At 37.9% G+C, this 27,025-nt stretch overlaps 1 protein-coding gene and 1 long non-coding RNA gene across 3 annotated transcripts in view; one reads left to right on the forward strand and one right to left on the reverse strand.

Annotated features, from left to right (window-relative positions):
- Positions 1-9,607: 9,607 nt before the first annotated feature.
- On the reverse strand, positions 9,608-24,061 carry LOC135289657 (uncharacterized). Of its 2 annotated transcripts, XR_010352404.1 has the most exons (6): positions 23,825-24,061; positions 22,246-22,349; positions 13,123-13,162; positions 12,639-12,855; positions 12,471-12,549; positions 9,608-9,708 (listed from the first exon to the last, which is right to left on the reverse strand). It is a non-coding gene; the product is annotated as an uncharacterized LOC135289657 (long non-coding RNA). The 2 variants fall into 2 exon arrangements; XR_010352403.1 differs by lacking the exons at positions 22,246-22,349; positions 23,825-24,061 and having other exon boundaries at positions 13,123-14,942.
- A 43-nt stretch (positions 24,062-24,104) lies between these two features.
- Positions 24,105-27,025, forward strand: part of NDUFS4 (NADH:ubiquinone oxidoreductase subunit S4) — a 47,781-nt gene continuing 44,860 nt past the window's right edge. Inside the window, exon 1 of the mRNA XM_064403441.1 lies at positions 24,105-24,262. Coding sequence (XP_064259511.1) covers positions 24,177-24,262 — 86 coding nt within the window. The 5' untranslated portion in view covers positions 24,105-24,176. The remainder of the gene's footprint in view (positions 24,263-27,025) is intronic.

The following is a 27,025-nucleotide window of genomic DNA, read 5'->3' on the forward strand; positions in this document are numbered from 1 at the left end:
ATTTCTCTGCCCAACCTGTGAGTGTGTCTGGGATTGTCCCAAGTGCAGGACCTTACACTTGGACTTGCTGAACTCCCTGAGCTTTGCATGCTCCCACCTCTCAAGCCTGTCGAGGTCCCTTTGGAGGTCATCCCTTCCCTTTGTTGCCCCACACTTTTTTAGACATCTTTTACTTTGATATTTCTAGGAGAATTCAAATATGCATTTGGATTTTTATCCATTGGTCATCTATCATTTTTATCTATTGGTCATCTATCCATTTAGATGACCAATAGAAAAAAGCAAAGCAGGATCTACTTGCTCAAATTCAAGATGTGTAATAAATAGCAAAGGAAAAAAAAAAGGAAATCTAAGAAACAATCTGAGAGCACACTATCACTTGGAAATTATTTTTCTCCCAAGAGGAAGTTTAATTCAGAAATTCTTTTTGGTTAACCTGTATTAAGACTGGACACTGTTTCAGACTGGCTACTACGACAGTGAATTTAGGAAAGGTAACCTGCATAAGCACAGCAGGAACCAAAATCCTGTTCAGGGCTTCCTGGTCATGTTGTTATCACAAGTAAGGCCTACTTACAAAAATTTCTCTATCATATTACATAAAACTTAAAAATGTATTTATGTATCTTATTCAACAGCATTTCAAGTACTTTTCTGAACTGAGGTCTGAGTGAAGTTATTTATCCTCTTAGTTTAAATACAAATATTTGAAGAATTTCCTGCCATAGTCTTCTGTATATTTTCTACTATATATAAAATTCTAGTTTGTAATTGATTGTTTAGCATTACCCAAAGCAAACATAAATTATTCATCTCTAAATATATAGAAACTACAAGCATGAATTTATAATATTGTATTCACAGTAATAGCAAAAATATTTGCCCTTCTGTTACCTCATGTTGCCTCCTCTTACCGAATTTAGACAAACAGTCTCTTTGGAAGGAAGTACATGCTGAGTAGAATAGAGGGAGAAGGATTTTGGCCTCCTGAGGAAATAGAATCCAAAATAAAAGAGAACAGGGGCCAGGAGAAAAACATGGAAAAGATATGGAAAGATATGGAAAAAGAATCTATTGGAAAGCCACTCAAGAAACTAATAAATACATGTCAATGACAGAGAAACAACCTGTTTAATAGATAGAGTGACTATGAGAGAAGTTTTTTCCTATATTCAGTTAGGTGCCAGCTACTTCATTTCCAACAAAATAACAACATTAAAATACTGGTTTTAATTGTAAATATATTTACATATCTTATAGAGAGACTGTAGCAGAGCAGGATTTCTGGGTTCTAGTTTTATGTCCTGCTTCTGGTTCACCAAATAACTTGGAGAACACCACCAAAGGACAAATTCAAAAAAGAAACAAAAATTCGAAGATATATTTACACACTACATGTATGCTAAATGGCCACAAAAATACTACCTCAGGTTTTTGCTGATCAAATTATTTAAAAATTCTGAAATTGCATCTCTCATTGCTACTGCTATTTCCATACAGCTGAAAATCTTGAAACCTACCTTGCACCAAAGCCTGATTGTGATGTACAGGTGTGGCATATCCTGAGAGGCTTCTGAAGTAAGCATCTTCTGAGCATGCCTACCATAGACCAGCCTCGTCATGAATCACAACAGCCCCAGAGACTTTCTCCCAGAAACACATCCAGAGGTTGTGGAAGCATAATAGCCAACATTTTACACAATATCATACTTGTAGATAAGGCACTTGTTCTTGAACTGGGAGATGCAGGTTCACTGCCAGTCTCTTTCTAAGATCTTTCCCACACTTCCCAAGAGTGCATCCAGCACTAACTCAAGGTGAAGCTCAGGCTGGAGAAGTGTCTGTCATGCCTGCTGAAGCCATACTTCTGTATTGGACAGGAAGCAAGATTCATCGAGAGAAGATAATTTGCAACCCTAATAGTGCTCCTTTTGAAGAGGAAGTCCTGGGTTATTGCCCCAGGGGCTGCCTACACATTTTGCATTTGTAATTGAGTAACATGCATAAATAGTGCTTGAAGCAGGAGTAGAATCCAGGTTGCTTCCCTTCCTCCTTCCCCCAGCAGGTAAGTGTCTCCATCCCTGAGCTATGAAATCATGTTTAACTCTCTGCTTCAAGATTACAAATCTCAAATCAAGATTACAATCTGTAATCTTTTTCAACATTGAGTCATAGTTACAACAGGAGTGAAAGGCTTTACTTTTTTCTTCCTCTCTTCAAGGCTTGTATATGAGGAAGTTTTTGGGAAATGGAAATGTGATTTTTATTTCCTCAGTCTAAAGAAGGGGGGGGTTGTGTGCATGCATGTATGTGTATGCATTTGTCTTGTTATGTTTTGTTTTGCTTCTTCTCTTAATGCACAGGCTACCCTGGCTGTTGTTTAAATGAAGAAAAAAGATGTCTGGATGTTCGAGTACAGAAAGGTATAAGCTCTGAAGCCACGAGGACAAGCTCCTAAAACCAGAAGAGAAATAAATTTTCAGAAACATCTTTTTCTTCAGTGTTTTCTATTGTCTGGCATACATATTCCCCTTGCTGTAAATCACATTTCTGAAACTTCTGGATCACCATGCAGTATAGTTCAGTACTGAATCCCAGGTCTGTGAACTCCATTCACAAATGCAAACAAAGTAACTTGGAGCAGAGTGCATGTGCTCGAAAACAGAACCCTACATTCTGGCACTAAAGTAAAATCACCTTAATTGTAAGAGACTCAGCTTGAGGCATTTGAACAATACAATATTGCCTCTAAAGCCCTGGTTCCCAAACGTGTTTGTCTGTGCAACACCGGCAAAAAAGTATACTCAGTTTTGGTCACACTCATTTCTGATAGATGCATTCTTCTGACAGACTTAAGAACAGTATCATAGACCTCTTTTACACCTTTACGTCTTTGCTTCCTTCTTCCTGCAATACTCATCAAATAAGGCTACATCCCAAGCCTCTCTACAAATTTTAAACAGCTTTTATTTCTTTCATTTCCTTCCTTCCTTCCTTCCTTCCTTCCTTCCTTCCTTCCTTCCTTCCTTCCTTCCTTCCTTCCTTCCTTCCTTCCTTCCTTCCTTCCTTCCTTCCTTCCTTCCTTCCTTCCTTCCTTCCTTCCTTCCTTCCTTCCTTCCTTCCTTCCTTCCTTCCTTCCTTCCTTCCTTCCTTCCTTCCTTCCTTCCTTCCTTCCTTCCTTCCTTCCTTCCTTCCTTCCTTCCTTCCTTCCTTCCTTCCTTCCTTCCTTCCTTCCTTCCTTCCTTCCTTCCTTCCTTCCTTCCTTCCTTCCTTCCTTCCTTCCTTCCTTCCTTCCTTCCTTCCTTCCTTCCTTCCTTCCTTCCTTCCTTCCTTCCTTCCTTCCTTCCTTCCTTCCTTCCTTCCTTCCTTCCTTCCTTCCTTCCTTCCTTCCTTCCTTCCTTCCTTCCTTCCTTCCTTCCTTCCTTCCTTCCTTCCATGGAAATGTTTCCTTCTTTCCCTCCAACTGTAAATCAGGTGAAATTAAATTTCAGAATGCCATGCTGTTCTCTAGGCAGTGACATTTTACTACACGATCAATCACCAGCACAGGAACATCTGTATCTTATCCCTTTGAAGAAATAGGATTCCATGCTTTCTGGTGAAAGCATGTAATAGCATTTGTATATTGACCAAGGCATTCACAAGGTATCAGATGTGAAATTCATAAGTCCCTGAAGATAATTACATTTTTTGTTTGATATTCCTGTAATTCCAAGGCCTATCTGACCCTCTGTGGCAGCATGAGTTTTGATGGTACTATATGAGAAATAATTTGCACAAGTTAACTCTTTAATATTTTTTTACTTTTTCTTTGTCCTGATAGACATAAATACATGATAGAAACTACTGGCTGGATTTTGGTCGTAGTCATTTGGGATCATCTGTATAATTCACACTCATTTGTTACTTCTAAACAGTCTGGCTAACGAAATTATCACACTGTGGAGAAAAACAAGAAGAGCAAGCCATAGTGTTTGGCTCAGAGACTGTTTTGGTGTTAAACCCACAGGTCTGGTTAATTTTCTGTCATTTACAACTACATTCTTTTAATCTCATAATCTTTAAATGAACTTGGTCAACTCCACCATGGGATTCAACAATGCTAATATGTCAGAAAACGGAGAAGGAAGTATGGACTTTGACAACAGCTAATCAGATGTCCTAGATCTGATAGATACAGGATAACGAGTCTCCCAAGGCGGTGAAGTACAGATTTGAGGGCATAAAGGCTCCTGAATTTCCTTCAGTGCCACTCAGTTATAGCACCAGAACCTCCCATTGTATAAGTGAGTTCTACAGATACTCAGGACTTCTCAAAATGAAACCACAGCATGCACATTCCAGACTCAAATTTTAACCATCAGTTTTAAAAGATTTTTGAACTATTAAATATAGAAAATTGAATATTTCAAAATGTTGAGCTATTTTAAAAATTAATTAGCAATTAATTGGTATAATTAATAGCATTTTAGCGATCCACAGCAAAAGCAGTATTTTTTGAAAAATCATTATTGCCCAGTGTATCATGGTTATATGCAAAATGTTTTACATAAGAACAGTTTTAATAATTTTTCCAAGATCCCTTAGCAATTTGAAGTATTCTTACTCAGATATTCTGCTGAGCTTCATGCAGTGTACTTATTTAATTTCAAATTACCTTCATATTTTAAGAGGCACCTGGAACTACGAGGCTGATGTTGGTGAGTGGCCACCAAAGGTACCAAGATGTGCTTCCATCTTATTTCTGAATTAGAAGCATTGCTAAAAAAGGTCACAGGGCAAACCACATAGATAAGAGAGATAGGTAATTATGCAACTCATTGGATAATGGAGACAGGTTGCACTGATGAGAAGTAAGCTCTGCAGTGTCCCAAGGGCTGGGGCACTGGCCCTGCTAGGGGACTCTGAGTGATGGAGCTGCTTCTGCCTGCAGAAAGGAAGCACCTCAGATCAGCCTCTTCCACCTACAATCAGGTCATGGTGTGGACAGAGCTAGGCTTTCTGTAGCAGCAGATGTAGCAGGACAAGGTGTGCATAAAGGTTATGTTCAAGGAACAAGAGAAGTTCACATAGGGTTTAAGGAAAAACTTTTTCCACATTAGTACAATCCAGCAAATGATCTCCTGGCAACCCTTCCAAGCTGGATTATCCTATGATACTATGAAAAGGCACGCTCACCTACTTCCAAGTCATGCAGACTCCAAAATCAGAAAGGAATATCCAGCTGAAAAGAAATAATTCCCTCAAGAAACCTTGAAGGCACAACCATATCACCACGTATCTAGGATGCAGTTGTCAGTAGGAATACAGAATGTTCATTTTCTAATACATCTTTCTATTATATTATGTTTAAGTGATCCTAAAATTTCCCATAAATGCTATTTTCCCACCGAGTTTAATGAGTTCAAGGAAAGTGGCACCCATCCCTAGAATATTTACTCTGTGCTGCATAGAATGTGTAGTAGATTAAATGCAAGAAAATGCATAAAATATCTATACTTTTAAGTAAAACCAAGTAAATAAAATGAGAGAAAGAGTTAAAATGAAGTTTAAAATGATGCTATTGTTCAGATTTACAATTTTTTTTTAGTAGTGACAATAATTCTCAAAGAGACAATAACTAGTACTAACTAGATTGGTCAAGACAGCAAGGAAAGCCAAAGAAAAACCAAGCCCAAGACAAGACACTTGGAAATATAATAGATAATACCAGCTGGAGCAAGTAAATAAAGCTCTTCAGGGATGTTTTCCATAATCTTTTCCCACCTACAGTGGTTTAGTCAGATCAATTCAAATTGTGACTCCACCCAAACTGCAAAAAACCTAAAATGCATTACATTAAAGATATACAAATAATGAGTATTTCCACATTTGGACTTCAACCTTAAAGAAACTAATTTTCATTCTTTTTACAAGAAAGAAAAAGGGATTGAGCCCATCAGTAAATATACAGAGCCAGAGCTCCAAATTTACACAGCACACAAACGCTAGAGTTTGTATACTTCTCAACCCAGCTTGGAAGCTGTGACAATTCATTTATTAATCTCCCCAGCATTCTCCACTTACAGGCTCTGATGGAACTTCCCTTAATTGAAAGGCACTTGCCACTGTCAGCAACGTGGCAAGCAGCATCCCATGAGCTGATGGGGCAAAACCCAGCCACAGCCCACAACAGAAGCCCAAACAAAATCCTCGTTTTATATCTGTAAAAAAAGCCAGAACCTGAAGTGAGTAGCCATAGCCTGTGTGCAGCAAGGGTAGTCTAACATACAGAGCTGAGTACATGTAGTACATGTACTTCACAGATAACACTGCAGGTTAGCAGAGAGCTCTTCACTTTACATGGCAAAAAATACATGGTGAGTCTTCAGAACATCTGAGAGTTAACCTTAGTGCTTCCACTCACCACCACCCATTTTTCCTTATTAATGAACTAGTCAGGATCTAGAAATCTCTTTTTGGGAAAAAAAACATCAGTGAGTGAGTATATTCCCTTTATTAGATTTGTTTTTCTTTCTTTGATGTTTTTTGGTGGGGTTTTTTTAGATTTTTTGTGGTAGTTTTTAATTTGTTTGTTTTGTTTTGGATTTTTTTTTGGTGGGGGTGTGTTTTTAATTATTTTTAATCAGACATAGCAAATATAAAAAATTGAGAGAAATGAAGAAGTAACAGGGAAGTTAAACGCAGCAAGGTAAATGAGAAAAAAAAAAGTCAATGGCAGAGTAAAGCTACAAGGAAAAAGACCACAAGAACAAAAAGAAATAAAATTGTGCTAAAAGTTGCATATGAAGTCCAGTTGTAGCAGACCCTCAGATGCATGAGCAACGCTATGAACGCTGAAGTGCCATCTACTGGTATATCTTGTGCTAACCATGTTGCTTGGGAGTCCACCATGGGATTCCACATGGAACGGGAGATCCATGTTTTACTCTGCCACTGACTTTTTGGTGACTGTGGGTAATGGACCTTGTGTTACAATTTCTCTACTGTAAAGGGCAGATATTGAGATTTCAATTAACCTGTGTGCTTTCACAATCGGTGCAAAGCTCTTTGAAATGTAGTGGTTGAATGTTCCGCAAGACAAGTAGAAAATTTTGCATGTTCACATCCAAACTCAGCACTTCTGGGCAAGATGCTAAAAAATAAAATGTGAGACTCATAAGAAATGGAGAGCAGAAGACAGATGAGGAAAAAGAAAAGAGAAGAAGGTAAAGACCAGTAGGAGTTAAGGAGAAGGAGAATCAATAGAATACAGTGTAAGTGATTAATTGCTAAGGACAATACAATTTAAGCTGAAGTTTCACCAGATGTGTATGTGTTGCTCCAGCTGTGGGAACAGTAGATTCTCCAGATCTTGTTTCTGACACACAATAACTGTGAACTCTATTATGTGCAAATAATAAATCTAAGCAGCACCTCCAACATATGAATGAGCAAGAAAAAGGAGGTCATATTTTCAGAAGTGTTAGCACATATTTGTCAACACCATGCTTAGCTAAATAGCACTAAGGAAGACTACAAGACAATGGTAACACATACACAAAACAGTATGTGAGCTCACAAGTAGATACATGGTTTTAAAACCCCAGATTTAATAGGTAAGGCCTCTAGGGATGGCAGACAAGCAGGGTCTTGGGCAGACTGGATGGGCTTGTTTTGCTGATGTATTTACTGGCTGGTATGTTAATTTTTTCAATGTGTTATAGAGCAGTTCCCAAGTTAGGGTCATGATCCCACTTGGGGCCCACAAGTCTGGAAGTGAAAATGAAAGTGGGGTTGTGACCCTGGAAGTAGGGTTGCTAAGGGAAAACCTTGGGAAGCACTGATGTTGTGCTACTAGGTGAGACCCCTACGTGGATGGTATGTTTAATCACTGCTGAGGGACAAAGATTTTACCAGTGCCTATATTTCTCAGAGTTAAGTCTCATTTCTGACAGACTTATTGCCAGATTCAAGTAGATGTCTCAAGTACATAAAGAGAGATTTTAGAATTACATTCAGAATTTTGAGTATTACATCTTGAAAAGATAAGACCCATAATGCAGTAAAGACACATCCACCATTTTCTCTGAAGTATCCATTAGTAGCTACAGTCTACAGATTAGAGCCCTACTCTCACAATCCTTGGCCAGAAGACATCACTCCCACTTTTGTCATTTTTCAGAAGTATGATCACACCACCTGGTCATCATTGTGGCATGCAGCAAAGACTTTGGGTTTTGTTGAACCTCGCTTTGTTACCAGGGAATATGGGGGTTGTCCCTCACCACTTATATAATCTTTCGGCATGGAAATATTGGCTAAGAAAAGAGTTACTATGTTAAGAAAAATACTCAATAGAAAAAGATAACCAGTCTGAAGCCTGACTTTCCATAGAAAAAGTGGCACAGATACCCTCTTCAAGAACAGGTCCTAAGATTGAATCCAGCCCCATCTGGTGAAGGTTTGAAGGTTTAATTGCCAGGACACATTAATCTAGTGCCACTTCAGGCACTGTAGAATATCCTTGTTGGTCTTTAGCTGCTGTACCCAAATGAGACAATTTCTCCATAGCTCCAGTGTGATTTCTGACCCCACAAGGGAGCTTTGATACGCCAATGAGTTTTGATTAGAAAAAGATCCCTATGTGTGGACAAGTGAACTGAGCCCTTAGGTTCTTAAGTCATTTTAAGTACTTTTGAAGAGTCATGGAAAGTAGACATAAAGAGTTGTATCTTCTTATTTCTCATGCACTATGCACATTTATTTCAATCTAAAACACATTTATACTGTGTCATGACTGCAGCTTTCACTGTGGAGCTGGATAATATTTCTGACTTTCACCTAGAGAAGTATTTTGTAGTCAGTACAGAATAATTGTGATACGCAGCATGCCATTTCAGTAAGTGAAGAGACATTAACAGCTGATTTTTGGCAGCAACATGTCTCTGTTTCTTATTCATTAGTTACTTGTGTTGATTTATACCAGGATTAATTATTGATACAAATATTTCATCCATATTTTTTATGTCACAAGCAGGGAAAAAGGCATGGCTGTGAATAATCCATAGAATTGTTTATGAAGCACAAATTCCTCAGAGACTATCAGATATCCACCTGGTGTCCCTGAGTGCTGGATTTCACATTTAAATCTCTGAATTAACAGATGTGTACAGTCACAGAGAGGCAGAAAGCCCCTTCTTGATACTACATCTGAGGAGGCTCATGGACACCGTTTATTTTCACAAAATAGTGGGGTATCTTGTGCTTGTGAAATCTATTCCAAATCTACATGTCTTGAAATGTTAATAACCAGTATCTGCACAGAGCTCAACTCTCAAGTTTTAGTTCCCAAAGCACATCTTAGAAAGACAAGTATACTTATTGAAATCTGTTTTCAAAGAAAAAACAGCTACAATATTGAGCAAAAGTCTCCAAATCCAAAACCATGCTCTTCTAATGTATGCAACCCTATTAAAAATTACGTTTTTAAGTTTTGCCTGAACATTTTGGCAACTGAGTTCTAAACATTTGAAATTAACTGAGGCAAATAAAATTTATAGAAGCCATTATAATTAAAACTAAAAATTGTAGGTTTCAAAAAAAAAGGAAGTTCATTTAAAGCTTGCCATAGTAAAAAAACCCCTCCACATTTCAGATCCTTCCATTTCCTCTGTTAGAAGAGGGGATTGTATAATAGTATTATATTTTCAAGCTTTTTCTTCACAACTACAGATAATAGAAATATAGGCTTCTATGAAGCAATCATGTTATGCAAGAACTTGGAGATTTTAAGAAACACAACAAAAACAAACATTGAAAAACATGACAAAGTCATTAAAAGTCAGCAAGGCTGCTGCCAAGCAGAGGAGATTTATTTATTCAGAACTACGTCCCATGAAATTGAAGTCTTATCTGCATTTAAGAACACCTCTTTTAATTAGTCACATATAGGGCAAATCATTATCCTCATCTAGAAATGGTAATTCTAGCTTAAACATGTTTTAAAGGTATATCCTGGTTTTGGCAGTGAAGCAAGGGTCATATCTTCATCAAGAATGTCAGCATGCCTACATCTTTGGAAAGGTAGTGTAAAGGACAATTTTCATGACAAAAAAAAAAATTAAATTCCATTGCTAGCAAACATAATCATTTCAGTAACATGTATCTATCTGTACAGACCAGACTGGAATACACCATTTTTGGAAGTACCACAAATTGTTATTTAGAATTTGATTTTTCGCAGGGGCAAGTAGCCGCAGCTGCTTATAAACAATTTTAATAGCTGTTTTTCACTGCGGTAGCAAATCATAGAAAAACATACCAACTACTCTTTTACTATAGTCTTGTAAAATATTCAACGGCATGTATCAAGCCCAGAACCTATGTTCTCACTCTTTATTCTGATGATGCTAATAAAAAAAACAAACCCCAAACAACATAATATTTTGACATATGTGATCCCCAGAAGGAGAGTTGAATATGTCTGTCACTGGGAAATCTTCATCTTTTCTAATGAAATTAAAATATTTAAAATCAATTTTTCAGCAACTCATGGAAAAAATGCTTGCACAAACTATCTGGATATTGAAACCAAATGAATGTCATTATTTGCACCTACAATCACTTGCTGCGCTGTCTTGTCTCAGGCAGCTTGTGCACTGAATCCTCAAAGATTCTGTGGGTTTCACAAAACCTGCAAATCACAGCTGAGATCTTTGTTTAAAGCCTCCAATGGGGGAACAAGTGGCTCAACAAAGCAGAGGGCGTGTAACAACTGTTGCTCATGAGGAAGGTCTGACAGATCCACCATTACATTTATTTTTGCTTCATCCCAGGTTGCAAAGCAGCACTGCTGCCACTCAGTAAATCTAGGCCGAGGAAGGAGGTGGTTTTTGCCCTTCCACCACTTATGTGAAGGCACATATCCCTAAGCCACTGAGTTCAGTGCAGAGAGCTGTGCTGGGACTTGAGAGCCAGAAAGGGACCCTGGACAGTATCCTAAGGCAGGCAGGCAGGCAGGCATACAACAAAATCTGGTAATATTGAATTGATAAGCTCAGCAAGGTCACAGCATAGATGTGCAAGTGTACCGTGAATTTATTATCAAGGATCCTGGCATACTTTTGGCACAAGCCTCTCTTACACAATTCAAAATTGCATTTCCAGGATCTGCATGGGCCAAGGATCATCCCCAGTAGGAATACAGTTAATACAGTCAGGAGGAAAAGCCAAATAGACACAGGCTTTGACTTCAAAGAGGAACCCATTTTGTTCATTCACACAGACACAATGTTCAGGTCACGTTTACACACTGTCTGTGTGAAACACGCTATTTATATGGTTCTAGAAATTACTTGTATAACTTGCAACTGATGGAATGACATAAGACAAAGCCACAAATGAGCTGTGCATGATATTCATCTTAATTTTCCAGCAAAGGCAAGCGTGTATCAACCTGAATATGTTCCTTACTCCTTTAAATGTACCACAGGGATTTTTCTTGGAGAATCAGGAAAGAGACAGCAGTAACGTGAATATACTCAATTAATATCTTAATATGCAAACAGTCTACAAGCAAAACACTAATAAGCAGAAAATGTGCTTGTTATTAAAATACTCAGTAAAAAATTGATTGATTTCAGTAACTTCAGTGAACTTCACAATCTGTGTTTCTGAATAGGAGAAATGCCAGATCTGGAATAAGTAGTTGCCTTATGGAATCTTGGCGTTTTCTCCTGCTCAGAAATGCAAACTCTGAAGTTCAACTGAGCTATGTAAATCATCTTGTCTTATGCTCCTCTTATTAGGCAATTCTGTCTTGATATTCTGAGTAATGAACTGCATAACACAGTCTCAATGGTACGTGGAATCAACATGTTACTTCAAGAGCAAAGCACTTTCAGTAAAAAATTGCTTAGAATAATTTCTTTCATCCTTAAATTAAAGAGCTCTTGTCTGCACAAACATAGCTAGGCAGACTGAAGCAAGAAATGAAAAGGAATGAAGTGCTATTGGACACACCTCATGGGTTCCTGATATTACTAGGAATATTCCAGGTGCATAGCTCAGTCTGAGATGATATCTACACTATGGGATGTGGGCAGATAATTCACATTTCCTTTCTTGTATGTCACTGATCCGTATGCACAAAAACAGGTTATTTAACTTTTTGAACAAAAATAAATCAGGAAGCTCTGTTTTAGAAAAGATTACCAAAATTTTGTCAAGGTTAAAGCAAATATCAAAATAGAAAAAAAAAAAAAAAGAAGAATACATGACAAAGCATATCAAAATAGCCAGATGGACTACTAGTCGCAGGAAGCAAATAAGAGGCGCTAAATCACAGATGCTTATGCACTTTTTTTTTTTAATTCCAGAAAGGTGATTTTCCAGCACAGAATTGATTAAAAGCTACCTGCTTGGAGCATCCTTGTGGAAAAAAAAAAGCACTCTAGTTTCACAGAACTAAGCAGAGTCAAAGCTATTACCTTGCTACTTCAGAGCAGCATAATTCCATTGTCTTCATTAGGATTTTGCAGGCTTAGTTAGCAGGAACTAGTTGATTCACTGAGGTAGAAAGAACCCAAACAAAACAGAAATTAGTGAAGTTACAGCTTCTGAGCCTTCACTTCAATGCTAGCTGAAGAAACCTGCACCTGATTTGAGCACCCAGGTCAGCCCAGCAGTATTAGTCTTCCACTTGTGAAAGCTGTAGTCCCTTGGCGTGCGCAAAGCCTGGTGTTCTACTGAAAATCCATTCTCTTGTCATAATAAGCTCTCTATTCAATTGGAAGAACATTCTGTCTTGGGTAGAACTGCTTGAGAGTCTCAGACAGCCACCACCACTTTGATGACTTTAACTTAGGATTTGCGCTGCAAAAGAAGTGGGCAATCAGCCTTGGCAAAGGTGAAAACCCAGCTTTAGAAATATAAAGGTAATCAGTTAGAAAGGCACAAGAAAACTACAAAAAAGTGACTTGCAAAATAGTTGCATTTCTGAGGCTGATTTTAGGAGGGCAGTTTGCTAAGATTCATTAATTAATCCAGCAGACCTAATTGCAACTGAAGAAATCTGTCAAGAAATCATGTTACCTGTCAAGAAAATATCTTATTTTAAAATTAAGTTTTGATCTAACTTACTTGGTCCATGCATGGAGGAAAAGAAGACTCTTCTGTTTTCCTGTAGACAAGAGGATTTGTGGGCCAGTTGCCTTTTTTTACATCATTTTTATTTCCATCAAGGTATCAAGACTGCTTGTATACCTTTAAAAGATACTGTCAAGAAGTGCTTTCCCATGGAAATCACATACATCCCTAGAAATTATGACCTTTAAATAAAAAAAGTCGCACATATTTAAAAAAATACATAAAATTAAAACTAAATAGATGGAAGCTCTGAAAGCTTACTATAACAATCCTGCTAGTTAACAGGAACCCTTTTTTGGTTGTAGTTTGCACTCTGTAGGGTTTTAGCTGCTATAAAGTTTGAAAGAGGTCTTCAAGTGCCTCTTGGACATGTTACATGGTAATTGTATTCTAACTCTTGAAAACCTATCATCAAGAACTGGTGAAAGGGACATCAAGCATCTAGGATACTACAAAGAAATACAATTTTCCTCCAAATATTTACATGGGATGACATGGAAGAAAAAGGACCTTTTGTGATTCCTTTCTACTGACTCCTCTCCACCTACTTTTGCCATAAAAAGGACTATGACCAAGGCCAGAAAAAAATGTGTCTTGGTGAATTGTGAAAAAGGGAATGAGTAATACAAACCCAAGAAAATGGATTAGGCTAGGACCAACTTCCAGCAAAAACATTCCCTAGAAAGTCTGAGTTTGGAGCTTATTTTTACATCAAAGCATTTTAAACTTTCACTGATACTTACAGTTTCAGAAATCCCAATGTTGTATTTTTCCATTAATAAGGAAATTTTAGTTTCTGACTTATAGCTTTCAGCTGGTTGACATAGCAAAGAGAAGAAGTGAATGACATTCTCCAAAATCTCTACCTTGTAATTCTTGGTCTTTAAGATATGGGGGTAAAAGCTTCCATGAGGTTTCGCTACATATAAGATTATTATTTATAGTGACAACCTCTGATCAGACACAGCATTGGACAGATTTAAAAAATAAACAACATATTTTCACAAAAAGGAAATGAAACAGATAATCCACTTGGGCATCAGCAAAAACCACGCCATGACACTGTAAGGGAAATTCATAGTTTACTAGAAGCAGGTGGGGATTACTGGAAAGATAAGGCAGGTAATGATAAGACAGGCAAGGAAAAAAAAAAGACAGAAGGAGGAAAAACGAGACAATCACAAGTGGTCCCAAGAAATAAAATATGCAACCTGAGTGCTTCTTAACCATCTTGTTTAATATATTTGTAGGCTTTACCTTGAAACAAAATCCAAGTAAACAGATGTTGACAGCAAACGTCAGGATACATGCTAGTAGTACAGATAAAGACACAGATAACAACCCGTAAAGAATTATATGGCCATGATTAATTGACTAGTGAAAACAGACAAATGAGTAAGACTGCAGGTGAGGAACAACTAAAGGTGATACAAGACAACAGTGTAATATGAACAAACTTCAAGACAAACACAATCCTAGGACAAGATACAAAGAGCAATGAAACTCTTGAACAGACTTCTGCAAGGAGCAAAGTGGCAAAATTAGTCCAGATCATCTTAAGTTGGAACTTTATCAAAAAAGTCATGTGATATAGTCGCCTAAAGTAGGAGGAGAATGGGTGTGCCAAAAGATTTTTTTAACCTACATATTCTTGGTTAAAAAGACCAAAACACTTTGACATTATTTCTGGAAATGTCATTTACAGGGATGACAACCTGCATTCAACAACTTTATATTAAAATATATTTTCTTGTTCCAGTTTTTCATGCTGAGGAGCCACCACTGCAAAACTTTTAAAGCATTTGAGGAAAGAATTTGAACACAGAAATCCAAGCAGTGATAGAAAGTTTTAACCTGACGAGACAACAGCCAAAACAGAACAAGTATGTGAAAGAAACCATGCGCTTTGCCTTTGTGGGGAGACCTTAAAGACTGAAAGGTGTGATTATGAAGAAGGTCATAAAGATAATTAATCAATGCAAAATTCAAAATAATTTATATAAGCATTCCTGAAATCCACCCTGCTCCCCTGCATTTTGTAGCAAATTGGTAACAATTAAACAAAGGTTAGTAAAAATATAGAAAGTTCTAGGGGTTTACCAGATATATAATTTTCCTGCTGGAAAATCAAACATTGCTCATTATAAAACTACAGAAATTGTAAATGTGGCGTATGAACTTCATAAGTTGGAATTTTTTCAAGAATATCCTTAAAAATTGAAGTTCAGAAACATGTAACAACATGCTTCAACATTGTTGTCTGTGTTCTTAAAGACAGAAAACTAAGAAAAGGGAAAACTCCTTCTCTATTTTCACTGTACTTTAGGTATCTAGTTGTTTTCTGAAGTGCAATTTGCAACTTTGTCAATAAAGGGGATATTTCAAGAGACTGTAAAATTTGCATTTGTTTTTTCCAAGATATAAAATATGGAAAGTTTTATTTAAATCTTCTTCTGAAAATTGTAAATTTTTTGCAGTTGTTTCCTTGTTTTTTGAAGGGGTTTTTTAGGTCATTGGAATTAGAGGCCTCAATTCAGCTAAGTATACTAGCACATTCCAAGTTTCTTTAGGGCTATGAATAGCTCAATTGAATGCATGGAGGACTCTTTATAATATCAATTTCAAAAATAGACATGTATTTTAAAGATATTTGAGGCAATATTACAAAGTTAATATTACAAAGTATTTTACATTAATATCTGTTAAAAATACAATTAGTTTTCAATATGGTAATATAAAAAAGGTAATATAAATTAGGAATACACTGAATAGCCAAATATGAGGCTAAATTACTTCCTTGAAATTGTCTGCTGTCAGATACTTAAAAGGTTGTTACACATATTAACTAAAATAATCTCTGTGAATAGATATAACTTTTTTGCCATTTCTAAAATTCATCTGAATTAGACATATGAGACATAAGATGAAATTTGAAAATTTTGTTAATGTCTTAATTTTTTTTCTGGGAGCCTTTGTTCTCATTCAGAATGCCAGTGGTCCTCTCTAGACCACAGAGATTGAATGGAAAACCTTTATTATTATGTCCATTTTGTTCATAAATGTACTCTTTTATTTCATCTTGTGCTCCCTTTTCAGAACAACGACCCTCCTCTTCAAAAAGGAAAACCCTAATAGCACTTTCCTCCAGTGAATTCCAGTAAAAGGAGGCAAGCAATAATAGTATGGATTAACAGGCATTAAAATGAAACCATATGGAAACATGGGCAGAGGATTTGAGCAGGAAAAGTAATGTTTAAAAATTAATCTTTATGTCTTAAAAGAGATTGTTAGGAACATTGCAAAAGTTCTGAAAACTCTTAATTCAATGCTGCTACAAAGTCAGTGTTCTGAAAAAGTAAAACAATGTTTATGTTGTGAGACTAGCTCTTCTTAGAATGACAGCCTGGGAAATACAGTTTGTGACCTAAATCTAAATTAACAAAAGACCCTGAAGAACACTTATTGTATCTGTCATTTAAGTCAGAGTTTCTGTGATCACTGACATGTACATGTGAACAGGGAATTTATGACACTCCTGTAATACTACTACCCTTTATCTTTTTATGAGGAAAATAGAAAATGAGGAAGAGTCTTCACTGTGTGACATGGTAAATAAAGTAAAAAGAAATAAATATGAGAGCTACAGTAGTATTTAGCCCATTGTTTATCAGATGGAAAGAAAATTTACCTGATATTAAAATTTTTAAATATTTAAAATTACAGTTTTGTGCCTGCTTTTCACAGCACTTCATGGATATAAAATAGAAAATACTTGAGAAAAGTAGTCTGAAAGAAGGAGAGTTTTACTGACACTTTTCAAACTGACATGAAGAATACAGAGACACAACAGGGATTACAAGTATTTTTGATGAAGTATCTCTCATTTAAATTTGTTTCTGCTTTCCTCATGGAATGGGATAATCTCTCCAAAACGAATTTTTAAAAAATAATTACTTAAAGGACGAAAATTGCTAGTGTAAGACTCAGAGGCCAGAAACAGTATGGGAGGAAAGGTAAAGAAAGAGATAATAAACAAATTTATACAATTAAAAAATAACTAGTAAAAGGTAACTTCACAAGCCAATTAATCTACCAAATGCTTAACTGTGTTATTGGAGAGCAGGAAGAGCAAAAGTAATGATCATATCGTTTGCATGAAAGAGCCTTGTTTTAACAACAAATGGATTAGTTTGATCTCTCCAATTAAATCTTGACATGTTAGTGTCTGACTCAAAAGGCACAAGTATGACTGACTTTGCCATCCAGATTAGTTAAAGCTAAACTCAACAGGAGCACTGAACTGAGTGGAAAAGACCTATCTGTGTATAATAGTCTCTGTTTCAGATGAAATATGAATTTATTTCCATGGATTTTCCTTGTGTTGTATACAACTGCTTTTGGTGAAAACATTCAAAAGCCTCTTTCTTCAAAACAGGTGGAGTTATTCAGTATCTACCTGTAGCTGATGTCATTCAATAAATAGGCAAGTAGAAGTGAGAGACTACTTGCAGTATCAAATTTCTCTCAGAGCAATGGTACTCTTAACACTACTCCTGTGAAAAACTGAGTATGAAATGAGTTTATGCATCCAAATGAAGATCAGATCAGTAAGAGAAGAACTTTAAATTGCACAGAGTAAAGGAAAGGAAATGAAGTCACACATTAGATTAAAAATGTTGGTTTTAATACACTTCTGTACCTTTAAATAAATTAATAATTAACAAAATAATATTTATCATAATTTATTTTACTAAATTTTCAAATGCATATATTTAGTTAGTGCACTTATGATTCTGGTTTTCATAAATAATCAAATTCCTTTATATATAAATATAAATCTTATTGATATATGGGATATACAGAATATAGAATATATATCAATAGATACAAAACTAGATATAATATAGCTCTAAAGTATATATGAATAGAATATATATCTCATAGACATACATAAATCACTAGTTTTCACCACTATATCAAGAAACATTTCCTAATTTTTCATGAAAGAGAAACAGAGTTCAGAAAAATGGAACTTCTGCTGCACTCTACATATAATTATATAATATAGTGTTTCCAGCAATATTACAGAACAGTGATTTTAAATTCTTTTATTCCACAGTTTAGGTCAGGTTTTTTTCATCCTAATACCATGTAGTACTTCAGAAAGCCTCTAAAATCTCATAATCTGAACTCAGGGTTCAAAAACTACACAAAATGTCAGATAAAGACTTCTATAACTCTTGGCAACAGAAAAATCTTTTTTGCAGCATGAACTACAAGGACAAAGGAAGTCATACTGTGTCAAGACTGGAGGGAATAATTTCCTGAAGACTTAATTTTCCAGGTACCTCACAAAAAGCTAAGAAGGAAGAATGACTATCATTATCAGTGAAGGAGTGTCTGGTTTGGACAACTAAAAGAACTAGGATCGCTAACAATAGTTTTACTCTTATTATTCTAAGGCTCTTCCACTAACAAATACCACCATACCTAGGATCTTTCAAAAATCATATGAGAAGGCAGATGGCTATAAAAATTCAAAGACTGAAATCTGTTTTACCTCCAGTTAAAGGGAAAAAAAAAGAAAAAAGGGAAGAAAGAAGACATAGAAATTACCCTACAGATGTTAATAATTGTCTGGGGTGGGAGCTGGGGAATGGGAAGGCTGGCTTCTAAGTAAACAATGCAAAAAAAGACAAAGAGGTCCCTGCTGATATACAACAATAAAAGCAGTTTTCTCAGCAGTGTCAGCTTAGCAAGCCTGAGGGTCTGTATTTTAAACCCCAGTGGCCTGACGTCACTCACCCTGATGGTGTGTGTGAAGGAAGCTATCTCTCTGCAATGACCGACCTGAAAAGTGTTTTCAAAGCCCAGTGGGCTAATGTCACTCATACCGACGGTGGATGGTGGGATCTCTCAGGGTGGCAGCCTGGGGGAAGTGAGCTGCAACACCAGCAGCCGACCATCACTCACTCTGATGGCAGGGGGTCAGCTGGGATTCTTTGGTGGCCTCCCGGGCAATAGTTAAAAAGAAGATTTTGGTTCACATGTCAATGTCTAACTTGAAAGCAGCGACTATAAAAAGTGATTTTTTTTTTCTTTTTTCTTTTTTTTTTTAAATTGTGTTTCACTAGTGGCAGCAGTGCAGCCAGGAAGGGGAGTTTCTCTGCAAGGACGTCTGATTGCATGTGAAGCTTACAATGGGGCTGGCTCTGCCTGGTTTTAATTTTTGTCTCCTGTATGAGCTGAGATATTTTATTCCCCCATACCAAAGGGGGAGAAAAATTAAATCCAGACAGCTCCAACTGCACTTTACATCTCATATGCAATCAAACAGACTTCGAGAATACCATCAGCTTTTTTACCAACCTGCTTGCCATATAGAGAATGTAAATAAACACTAAAATCCCAAAACATCATGTTCGTATGCTAACTCATCTTGTAATGCAGAAACTGACATTTGGGACAAATTCTCCTGTTAAATTTACCCTAACACCTAAAGCATTGTAAGATTTGAAAAGGATTGCATAGGAATAGTCTCTGTCCCACTGCACATACTTAAAAAACCCTACAAGCATAAGTGCAGCTGATATTTCATCAGCAAAGTAAATTATCTGGGACAGAATGAAGCCAAGAGAGTCACTACGTACAGAGAAAGCTCTTTACAAAGATAAAATTTTCAAAATAAAATTCTAAAACTAAAATACATTATTTTAAAAACTATACCCTAGTCCTATGAAAGCAAGTGAATTATTTAGTCTGTGTTAAACTGTCATGCTTAGTTGTCTGAAGGGTAGACTCTGAGATATCCAACACTGAAATCATAGCTTCTGTATGTAAAATGAATGCAACCAACAAATAAAATGAAACTGGGAATTCATGCAGCTCTACACAATACAATCAGCTTTCTTGTATTTTGTATCCCTTTTCCACCAGTTCTTTGCCTCATTAGACTTTCGAGATTGAGACTGATGCTATTGTTTCCTACATAGTTCCTCTCTGCCAGAAGAAAACAAACTAATCCAAAGCAACAATACATTAAGAGAGTTCTGCTGATCACTGCTAACTGTAGTTTACTTGAGACTGTGAAATTATTTCTACCAGAACTAGCTTGTTTGGGCATGAAGTAAGGCTGTGCAACCTCAGCCTAGCAGAAAAAATGTAAAAAGTTAAATTTTGCTCTCCAATTTTCACAATGCGTGCAGCTCACATATGTGAAGAGAAAACATGACTCTAACTCTCACAGTTAAGCTAATAAGCTTTCTCATAGAGTGAGACAATAGGAGCTGTGAGCATACTGTACAGCACAATAAGTGCTGGCACATGAAGTGTTTCAGTCTTGAGGGACAGTGCTTCACAATATATCAGTGACAGAAGATCAGCTTGCAGCCAGAATTATGAATGAAAAGTTTAAGCCTTCGTGAAAGTATTGACTTCAAATGATAGTTCTGCAGTCATCTCAAAAAATTGATGCACTGAACTATTTTGAGGAATATGGCATTTAACACTCCATTTTCTAAGACTGCTATGCACAAAAATTCACTAGTTTAACCTAAGACATGATGATTAAAAAGGTGTTGTATTATCTGTGTGAATACATTTACACAAATTTCAGCCAGTCAGATAAAACAGTATATATTTTACCTGTGTAGGAGTATCTTACAGGTCTACTTATAAACCTGGGCTGGTAGTGGGAGACAGAAAAATTCATGTCTCTCCCTTTCTCAGGCACCAGACTGCAAGGGACTCTTGGTGCATATTAATTTCACGGTAAACTGTGTGCTTGGAATTGCCACAAATGCTGTTTCTGGACAGCTATGGTTATCTGTTTTGAAATAATCTCTCACTATTTTGTGACTACTATACAAAAATACTTAATCAACAAATGCTATGGTTACATTTAAATTAGTAAATAAACAGTCTAAGGATCCTTTTGTACCCCTGATGCGGCTCAGCTTACATGGCACAGCTCACATCCGTGGAGCTAAACTCTTTCTCCTCTTCTCCCCTACTCAAAAAAAAACAACCCAAAACCCAGAAAGGCCTCATCCACACGGCTTATTAGGAACAGTCCCAGGCCCATGCTCATTCCCAGACTGCGCTCAGACATTGTTTGGGATGGTGCTAATTAGTCAGGGTCAAAACGGTTCCAGGGGCTGTGCAAGCAATTAGCAGCACGTTCACTTGCACCACATGCTCAAGCCCATCAGTCCTGATCTAACACAGGACCATCCTGTCCCTGCAGCTGCCAAAAGCAGCTCCTGAATTTGGCACCCTCCTTTGGCAGATTCAGTTAATAACGTGGCAACTTAAAGTTCCAGTTGCCATGTGCTACTTCTGTCTTTTCCCCACCCAAAGGAGAAGCAGCAGGGAGGGCAGGAGAAGAACTGGGTTACATGAAGCACAGCAGCCTTCACATGCTGCCCAAACCACTGGCTTCCTCTCTTGCAGGGAGAGAGGACACAAAGCTAGATCTGCCCAAAAGATCTTCAGCTGAGCTATGATAATCTGTTAACTGATAGACAGACTCAGACAAATTACCTCAGTTCACAATGGAGCCCTCAAAGGCAACTGGCTTCACCAAACCACTGGTGCCTTTGAATGGCCATGAAATCTTCCCCAGCTTACATAAATGACAGAATACTCTTCCTGGCTGAAGCATCATAAAAGAGAAAAGTTTGGACTACATGAAGTAAATCTGAGTTGGTGTGAATGCTGTCACCATTCAAGCACTGGACAAAGACTTTGGAAGATAGAAAAACTAATAGATTTTGTGAGATGCAGATATTCATTCTTACTATGTCTTCTCTGCAGATGATTGAACCCTTCCTGTGAGAGACATGCATTATTAAGCTGATAGCTAGTACAGCTGTGAAAAAAACATCTTAAATAAATGTGGGAAGCAGTTTTTCAAGTCTTTCCCTCAAACTCACTGGACAAAAACTGCTAGGATTAAAAGTTTGGGGTTTTCCCACCTGCATTAAACAAAAGACACCACTATCCCATATAAACTGCTCCAATTCATCGTTACTACAAAATGACTCCTGTTATCTGTCTTACTACCTCTGACTTTGAGCACACTCGCTAACAATTGAAAAATTAATTTTAAATACTCACATCTGTAAACCCACCAAATTTATAAATTGCTGTTGTTACTGTGTCTCTCTATTGTGCTGCCCAGACAGGTTTTTCACTTTTCTCCTTTTTCTGCAGCATTGTTTCTGTTTTGAAAGGGAAAAACAGCACACAGTTTCATTTCACCATAAATCAGAAATATTTGATGGGAAGAAAGAATAGAAAATTACATATTTTACAGTGGAAAGTTTGGATAAGATGGCTTGCAACTGCCTAACACAAAGACTATGAAATAATGGCTCTAGGTCTGACATTTCATTAGGACTATATAGTGTATGAGTGTTGTTTTGAAAATTAATGCTCTGTTGATTTGATACTACAGAAGACATTTGCTGAAAGTTTGTTTAGTTTTCATTAGAACAGTTTGTTTAGTTTTCATTAGAACTGTTTTTCAGTCTTCCTTCATTTAGGCCAAGAAAATGTTGAATTTACTCGCTTGTGCAGAATTTTTGTATCTGACCCTGTCAAACTCTGCTGTCAAAATCAAGCACAAGGCTTGCTTCTCCTGGAGCAAAGCAGAAACAATTAGTCAAAACCAACAACCCCTCCTGGACAAATTTATTAGCTTTTTTTTTTTTTTTAATCTTCTAAATATTTTCTCTTTTTTAAGTAAAATTAGAGCTGAAACTTAAGATTTTTTTTAATGGCATCAGATTTTTAATATAAAAACAGTTAAGAGTAATTTCAATACCATCTATTTTTACTGTCAGAACCAGAAACTATTCAGTTCTTCACAATGTTGCAGATCCTCCTCTAACACTGCTTTTGCACCATGTGTTTCTGGAAACTTCATGTCATTTGAGCTTTTGGCACTGAACAGAATCATACTTGACTTCTGATTTATAGCAATCTGTCTTCTTCAGCCACGTACACAGAACCCTAATTATTGTAGGGCCTGAGTACTGTTATTTACTTCCAGTTTACAGTTCATGTATTAGAAATATGACTCCACTTCAAGAGACTAGTGGTCGTGTCAGTCTTCCTTGCTTTAATATAGGAGGTAAGGCTGGAATTGGTTTAAAATAGCACAGAACTCCCAAAAGTGCCACAGTATGTTAGAGGCTTCCTTATCTCAGCAAACTTAAGAATGTGAAACCATTTCAAACTGCAAAACTAAGAAGTACGCTTTTAGCAGGTGCAAGAATATGAACCAACACTTTCATGTCTTTTTACAGAGCGCACCACCTTGTCAGCAAAATATAATAGGAAAGAATGGGGCCAAAAATACCCGTCCCCACAGCTTATGTTCCCAGGACAGAGGCCTCCAGGCACAGGGGGACCAGCCAGCCCAGACACCTGCCCTCCATGGGGCTTGTCCCCTGCTATCAAGTCACAGAATCAGCAAATTTAGGGTTGAAACAGTTCTTAAAGATCATCTAGTCCCAATGTCCCTGCCATGGGGCAGGGACACATCTCTGGTTCCACAGTCCGGGTTTCTGAAGTCTTTATATGCAACCTGGCTTTGAACACTGCAAGGATTAGGGAATCCACAATCTCCCTGGGCAACCTGTTCCAGTGTCTCACCACCCTCACAGTAAAGAATTTAATTCTAACAGCTAACCTAAATTTCCCCTCTTTCAGCTTGTGCCCACAAAGAAGATGGTGTCACGAACAACGCTGCCAGAAAAAGTTTCTAGGCCAAACACGTAGCTGGGGACAAGGAGCGTCTGCATCCCAACCACGTGAAGGTCTCCTCCACAGAGCTCCGGACATCAGTTCTGCCTTCCCTCCATGCCAGCAGTGCCATTCTCTCCTGCCTCTGCCGAGCCCTTTCCCCGCCGCTCCCTGTCCCACTCCTTTCCCTGCCCGCCCTTCCCGCCGCCTCTTTCCGCCCTCGCCTTCGCGTTTCCTGTCCGAGCGGAGGAGGTTTGGCCCTGCGGCGCCGCCGTCTCCCAACGGCTGCGTTGAGCATCATGGCGGCGTCTCTCTCAATGTCAGCGGCGCTGAGGGGCCTCCTCGCCAGGAGCGCTGCTGCCGCGCTCCGCCCGCCGCCGCCCAGGTAACGGCACCGCGGACTCTCCGCCGGCCGCCCGGGGGGCACCGCCGCACCCCGGCGCCCGCGGGGGCCCGAGGAGGCCGTCCCGGGCCTGGGCCTGCGCCGCGGCCGCCCCGGGAGCTGGGCCGGGGGGCCGCGTAGGCCCCGAGGCGGGCGGGGGGCGGCCAGACTGGCAGCGGGCGCCGGGCCGCGGCTTCCTCCGTGTGAGCCCGTGCGTGTCTTTGCCCGTGTGCCCGTGCGTGTCTTTGCCTGCTCCTGTCTGTGGGTGCGTGTCCTTGCCCGTCCTTGCTGCCTGCCTCGCGGTGACCGCCCGCCCGATGTGCTTGCGGTGCCCGGAGGTCGGGTTCTGGTGGTCACGGCCTCGCTGCCGGGGAGCGAAACTTCGCCAGCAGTCTTCCCAGAAATTTGCACTCCACTACATTATTTTCTGTTGTGTTGCCTTTCCTCTCCTTCCGTTCTTCGAAACATGTTGCCTTTTTCAGAGGATGAATTTTTTTTTTTGTTTGCTGATTTCCTAAAAATAATATTGGAAATGTCTTTATAATCTTAGGTAGTACTTTGTTATTTGTTTCTTTAATGCGGAGACTTTTTTTTAGAAGTCCAGTACGTGATCCATCCAAGAGTTGAAGATGCATTCATGTTGTTACTTTTGTGCATCTCACAGGCCCAAGGCTTGTGTAAGACCCCAGACTAATCAGAACAAGTAATGTAGCTACATTATTTAGTCCATGTCTGTGTCTTTAGTTGTGATTTGGAGGGTTTGCTTTTTGTGCTCCTTAAGTCTTTACATGTTAACAGATACAGGTTAGTTCTGGTAATTTTCTTTAATCTGTGGGGGGTTTTAAGTATGTGTATCTATGTGTGTGTGCATGTAGAAACACACGGAAAACTGTGTATACACACAGAGAAAGAACTATACCTGTGCTATTTTTGCACTTTTTAAAAATCTGATTATAATTGGCTACTGCTGCATTCTCCCTCCTAAAATGGCACCTGTTTTATGGTGTTGAAGGTTAATTGTCAGTCTCCTAAAAATGCTTTGAAATCTGTGGGTATGAATTTAGGAGTTCCTCTACGCTAATCCAGAAACTTAATGTTCATGTTCAGCTGTTTCTTTTTGCCCTTTTATTCCTCTGGTGTTGACAGAACTGTTGCCTGTACCATGTTGTAAATTGCATCAGTCAAGGGATTCAGGCTAAAAATTGTTTTGTTTGTTTGTTTTAAAGTCTTACCATTCTACATTTCAAGTAATTATTTCAGAAAAAAAAATAGTAGGATGTAGCAGGGCTGGGTATGAGAAGCATGGAAATATGAGGTAGGTACACTTCAGCTGGTATTTCTTCCTTGAAACAGTGTGTTAGATTCCTTGCTTGCCACAGAGAGTGAGGAAAAATTAGTGTCCCGTAAGAGGGATGTTGAGGACCTTGGCCTGGGCGGGACTGAACCTTATGCTTCACATTCTGTAGCACGGTGACATGATCATAGGTTGGCAGGTTTCTTGGAGAAGAGGGAGAGCATTATGAGTTTCTCTTAAAGTTTTGTACACAGCTTTGTAATCCGTGTTGTTAGGACAATAAATTTTCCATGGAATAAGGAAAAGATGCTTCAGAATAAGATGGTTTTGGCAGTATGAGGAAATGCTTAGGACTGTAATTTATTGCATAAGTTTTGCAAAGTAGTTATTTTCTGGCTAGGTAGGCACTGAAACTTAAATATTTTCACAATTTCTGTTTTATATAAAAAAATATTTATATGAAATTTTATTTTTAACTAGCCTGTGTAGTCTCTCTACTTGGGAGTGAGAATCAACATACATAATTACAGAAAAGGATTTAGGGTTCTATTTAAATTCAAAATGTCTTCCTACAGCTCATAGTGATGTGATAAATCAGATGGAAGTAGACAGGAGAAAGTGTATCTCTTACTTTTTTACTTTGCTTCTTGTATGCAACTGTTTTCTTTTGCTACATACTGTATCTTTCATGCAGAGCATGTAACCCTTTGTATTTAATCAGAAACCTAGATAAATTTCAGTATACAGATACATGCCTCAAAATTTGACAGTGTACAAGTCCCATTTTTAGCCTTAGTGTCTCACATCTCCTGACCCACAGAACTGAACATTTACCAAAGACCACTTAAGCTTGTTTTGCAGTTGAAGTGATCAGCAACTATGCAAAAGACTACTTCTTTGAGAAGCCAGTAGTTTGCTGCATATCTTGCAATTGGATATATAAATCGTGCAATGCTGGTTTCCTTTCAGAAAAGTATTTTGACAGATGCAATTTGGTACAATCAGTCTCTTTGTTTTGAAATATTTTTCTGTCTAATTTACTAGTGGAGTAATCTCTGTAATTGTCAAACTGTAGAAAGAATGTGTTATAACCAGTATGCTAGATTTGTTGTCTTTAAGAGAATACAGGTGTTACCAATAGTAAAAATTATTGGTGTTCTTAGGAGATGACCAAAGATTCTGGAACTGTCAACTGTGAGGGCATTTGAATGACTGTGATATCACTCCAGTCCTATACTTTTGTTTACTTAGATTCAGAGTAAAGTTTGGCTATTTGGTAAAACTTAACACAAGTTTCATGTTACTTGCTTAAATTAGGTTGTGAGAGTAATAGCTTATTGTTTGGACTGTAGAATTAAATTTTAAGTATACAAGGTGTAGTTTTATTTGCAGTGCATTTTTATGTAGATTTTTGAGTGTCAAGCTTCTTACAATGCTCTAGTTTTCAGAAGTTCAATTAAATAATAATGTGA

The sequence above is a fragment of the Passer domesticus genome, chromosome Z (assembly GCF_036417665.1).
Source record: "Passer domesticus isolate bPasDom1 chromosome Z, bPasDom1.hap1, whole genome shotgun sequence".
Lineage (NCBI taxonomy): Eukaryota > Metazoa > Chordata > Aves > Passeriformes > Passeridae > Passer > Passer domesticus.